The sequence below is a fragment of the Phaethon lepturus genome, unplaced genomic scaffold (assembly GCF_000687285.1).
Source record: "Phaethon lepturus isolate BGI_N335 unplaced genomic scaffold, ASM68728v1 scaffold22911, whole genome shotgun sequence".
Lineage (NCBI taxonomy): Eukaryota > Metazoa > Chordata > Aves > Phaethontiformes > Phaethontidae > Phaethon > Phaethon lepturus.
Window position 1 is genome coordinate 22,317 of NW_010517299.1, and position 4,732 is coordinate 27,048.

Genomic DNA, 4,732 nt, shown 5'->3' on the forward strand with positions numbered 1-4,732 from the left:
ACCCCCCCTCGCCTGGCAGCGATTCCCCCGTCCTGCCGCACAGCCAGATTCCCCAGCTGGCTTTATGCACAGCCAAGAGAAATTGGGAGTCTCTGTTCCCCAAGACCTCCCTGGTGCCCCGTCTCCCTGGGCTGTCACCCTGCTGAGCCCGCTCTTAAAGGCAGCGGATGATTCCTTACCAGGATGCTGGTCCATCCCTTAGCCAGCAACACCCCTTGTCCTCCCGGGGTACAGGCGGAACAGGGTGGGTTCATTACCCTCATGCGGGCTGCGGTGACGAAGCCCAGCGCTGCCCGTCGGGTACCGCCGGGCAGCCCCGACCACGTCACTCCCACACCTTGCCATCCCTTTACTCATTCCTTCGCTCTCCTTTTCACCTCCTGCCTCCGTCCCTGTCCGCTCCCAAATTAATAACCTGCCCTGAATTACTTTCTGCAGTTGGTCCCCCTTTTCCTGCATCTGTACCCAAATCTGGTATTTCTGATGCCTCCATGTTAGCTGAGCTGCAAGCCCGGCTGAACCCCTGGGCGCAGCCTCCTGCCAGGTCCTCGAGTCCCTCCCTCGCCGGCACAGCACATGAGCTTCATCCAAAATCAGGTTTACTGTCACTTGTCACTGGCACTGCAGCACTCGCGCCTTCGGTCCACGGGCGAAACCTCTAGATCTCCCTCCTCTGGAGCCATCTCGAAGGGCACGTTTGGCGGCAGCGCGGCTTTGCGCTGGCGCAGCGTTGCCAGTGCCTGTGGTGTGTGTGGGCAGCGTGGGACAGACAGACGGACGCCCTTCCCACGGCTTTGAACTTTCTTTGGATGCTGCGCCTGCTGCTCGGCCTGCCGACGCGCTGAGCGAAGCGCTGATAATCTTGTGCCTGAAATCCAGTTATCCAAATAGGATTTTCTCCCGCTGGTGACGGTGGGGTTTAATGGAGGGGTTTTGCTCTGCTCACGTTTGTAATCCGGTAGCTCGGGGCGCTCAGCCTGTAATTACATCGGTGCAAATAATCTCTGAACTTGGTGGCGTGGCTGTCGGGGCCCGGGGCTTGGTTCCCGGTGATGGGCGGTGTGTGCCGTGCCGAGCGCCGCGCGTCAGCTGGCGAGACCCCGTGTGAGGGCTGGCTGTGATGTCCTGCTCCCACCTTGTTTTTGGACAGCTTTTCCAGTGCAGGGGAACATGAGCACCGTCCTTTTACAAATGATCCCTGGGGACGGAGGATGTCGTACCCGCTTTTCCAGCCCAGTGTGTCTGCAGGGGCAAAGGGGGACCTGAGAGCGCAGTTACACTGGGATTACTGGGGATCTGGGCTGGGGTGCCGGCACATTCCTGTTTCTCAACCAGGATCCCTGGAGCGCGGGGCCGTGTCCCGGGGTCGCACCACAGCCTTCTCTCACAGCGGTAGTTGCTCAGGTTAAGTTTTTTACAGCTGATGCTTTGCTAACGAGCCTTAGAAAATCCTGGCAGGCGCTCAGCGCACCCCCGCACGCTGCGGGGGCACCTCACGGGAGGTGACCCCGATGCCCAGGAGAATACTGGGTGGTTCAGGTCAGCGCAGTGCAGCATCCCCCAGGCCAAAGCTGGCGCGGAGCTACCGCCTCTCCTAGGAGTCACGCTGCAATGGTCGCGCGCTCGCCGGGGCTCTCCGGTGCTGGTGGCTGTGGCCTCACGGGCTGTTTCTCCTCTCCCCCAGGTGAGCCACCACCCCCCGGCAGCCGCCCATCACGTCTACTCCAAGCGAGGGTGGACGTTGTGGCAGGAAATCACCATCGCCAGCAAGTTCAGGGGCAAATACCTCTCCATCATGCCGTTGGGTAGGTGACTTATGCCGAGAGGATTGGGGTTTGCTTTTTTTCCTGCACTGGTCACGCAGTACCCCGAGGGTTAAAGCAACGTGCCAGTCCCTTGGGCTGACGTAGCGCTCGGTGAATTCCACCCCGAGCGACGCAGGAGCACAGATTTACGCTCCCGATCAGACAACCCTACAGTAACTCGTCTGCCCTGGAAATGGAAATTACGCCAGCTGCAAAGGGGGACTGCTTTGCTCGCCGCTAGCACCACAGCGGACGTGCTTTGGAAATACCCTGCTTGCCCATGCATTGATTCCTTCTTAAATGATATTTAAAGGTTAGCTTGCTGCCTGTTTTAACCCTCTCCCTGGCAACTAGATGCAATAAGCTGCCTCCTTCCAAGATTTTACGTGTCTTCTGCCTGTCCCTGGGCCGGGCAGCACGTCTGGGGCCGGTCCCAGGGCTGCGCTGGTCTCGAGACACGGAGAGTCAGCCAGGCAGCACGTTTCGGACCTGCTTTTGAAGTCCGTGCTTTTGGGGGGTGGGCAGAGGGCCTTGCGGGGGCTGCAGCTGCTTTACTGCAGCAGACCACGGAGCGTGTCGCAAGGGGAGGGGTGACTCCAGACCCTGCCGGGGTTGGGGGCTGATTACAGGAGCAGAGCCAGGTCGGCTCCGGGGATGAGCGTGGGGCCAGCGTGGCAGCGGGCTCCAGGGGAGCGTGCCCACAGCCCGGCCCGGCCGTCTGTCCTCGCTGAGCTGGGGGCTCCCCTCTCTCCGCAGGCGCCATCCACCTCGAGTTTCACTCCAGCGGGAATCACTACGTCTGGAGGAAAGTCACCTCCACCGTGCACAACATCATCGTGGGCAAGCTCTGGATTGACCAGGTCGGTGGCTACGGGTCCGAGGTGATGGGTCCTGCCTGGCCTCCCCTGGCTCCGGGGAAGGGTGGGGGGGCTGGAAGGGCGCTGCCCTCCCGGGGTGTATGCCAGCACTGCCTGGTGTCCCCGCCGTGCTCCTGCTGCGATAGGAAGGTGTGCTTCCCTGGCGGGGACGGGGGGAGGCTTCTTGGAGCTCCTAATGGCTCTTCCCGAGGCCAGCAGCTCCGTGGGACAGGGTGGTCACGCACGTGATGGGTTTTACCCTGCTGCTGGTGAGCTGTGGGGCTGGTGGGGCGGCCGGCGCGGTGGCTGCAGCCAGAAGTGTTGCTGCAGCTGGTGTGGATTTGTACCTGCACGAACTACAACTAACGCCTGATTTGTCTCCTTGCAAAGTCTCTCACTTGCTGTGGTTCTGTGTCTTTCATCTAGTCTGGTGAAATAGAGATTGTTAACCATAAGTCAAAAGATAAATGCCAGCTGAAATTTACCCCCTACAGCTACTTCTCCAGAGACGTCCCCCGGAAGGTACGTATCCGGGTATCTCCTTGCTCCTTCTGGCAGCCTCGCGTGGGGTGAGACGGGGCTTTTCGCTCTAAGCTGGGCTCATGGGGTCCCAGTGCCGCGGCTGGGATGAGCCCCAGCATGGGGCCGAGGAGCTGCGCTGGCACCTCTGACGTGGGTCACCCGGGAGGGCTAGAGGGGACCTGCAAGCCCGCGTTTCGGCTCTGCCTGTGCCAGAGCTGCAGCACTGAGACCTGGAAAGGATTTGTTGGGCTGGAGACCCCCCTGCATGGTCAGGATGGGCCCGCGCTCGCCCCGCGCAGGGCGCAGCAGATGTCCGAGGACGCGCAGCGCCAAGTCCAGCTGCTCCGGTTGGGGCACCTGGAGGGCGTTCTGCCCCCCTGCACCTCTCCCTGTCCTCTGGGCACTTCCAAACGCCACCAGAGCCATCTCCCTTCTGCCAGGTGACAGGAGTGGTGAGCGACGCCGATGGTAAAGCCCACTACGTCATGTCTGGCACGTGGGACGAGAAGATGGAGTGCTCCAAGATAGTGCAGAGCAGCCACGGCAGCACCAGCATGGAGGGCAAGCAGAAAACCGTCTACCAGACGCTGTCTCCAAAGGTCCTGTGGAAGAAGTACCCCCTCCCGTGAGTCCCCTCCTCGGCGCGGGGTGCCGTGCTCGGGGGTGCAACAGCCGGACGGGGATTAACGGGGTCGCCCTGAGCCCCGCGGGATGGAGGGGGCTCCTGTGCCCAGTCCAGGACTTGGGTGGTTCTGTGACGTTTCCCAGGGTGTGAGCACACAGCAGGAGCGAGAGCAGGTCCCTGCAAGGGGAGGGTGGCTTGGGGGAAGCCTTGCAGGTAGGTTTTGGACAGCCAGGGGTACTGGTTAGGTTTTTTGGGCTGCTGGCCATGGCAGGGAGATGTGTTGGCTTCTTTGCCTTGCTGGTGCGTCCCTGACCACCCTGTCCCACTGGTCACCTTAGCTCTCCAGGGACCAACCCTCTCTTGACACCTTACCCACACCGGGGCTGTTCTCAGGCACCAAACCTGCCTCCAACCTTTGGTAGCACCAACGACAGTCCCTGCTGTGGAGATGCTCTGTTGGAATGGTTCCCGGTGGAAAGCGTCCTCCACTTGGTGCCACCAGTTCTGCAGTCGGGGATCCAGCAGCTCTCGGGTGAAGCTGTTTGGTGTCTCGGCTGTGCAGTACAGCACTCGCAGTTCGTAGGCTCGGCTTTTAGCTTCCCCGGGCAGAGCCAGGGGAGGAGGGGCCTCTGCTCCCCTCTGAGACACCCATCGAGGCATCGTCATCGGCATCTCCACTTCGGGGGTGGGAGGAAGAGCTCCCCAAAGGACCTCTGCACTTCTGGTTTGGGGTAGCAGGAGCAGCATCGGTGGGGCTGGGGTGAGACGCAAGGATGCAAAGGGCTGGGGAGCTCTGCTTGAGGTAGGCACCGCCTCCGCTGTCCTGATCGGGGCTCTCCGGCCGCAGGGAGAACGCCGAGAACATGTATTTCTTCTCCGACCTGGCCCTCACGCTGAACGAGCCCGAGGAGCGAGTGGCCCCC

General features: G+C 61.5%; 1 protein-coding gene across 1 annotated transcript in view; it reads left to right on the forward strand.

The window, feature by feature from the left end:
* OSBP2 (oxysterol binding protein 2) overlaps window positions 1–4,726 on the forward strand; it is a gene marked incomplete at its 3' end in the record, with an annotated part of 24,159 nt that extends 19,433 nt beyond the window's left edge. The window contains exons 7-11 of the mRNA XM_010296352.1: window positions 1,685–1,805; window positions 2,562–2,665; window positions 3,089–3,184; window positions 3,625–3,809; window positions 4,657–4,726. Of these exons, the coding sequence (XP_010294654.1) occupies window positions 1,685–1,805; window positions 2,562–2,665; window positions 3,089–3,184; window positions 3,625–3,809; window positions 4,657–4,726 (576 nt within the window). The remainder of the gene's footprint in view (window positions 1–1,684; window positions 1,806–2,561; window positions 2,666–3,088; window positions 3,185–3,624; window positions 3,810–4,656) is intronic.
* Window positions 4,727–4,732: the final 6 nt, after the last annotated feature.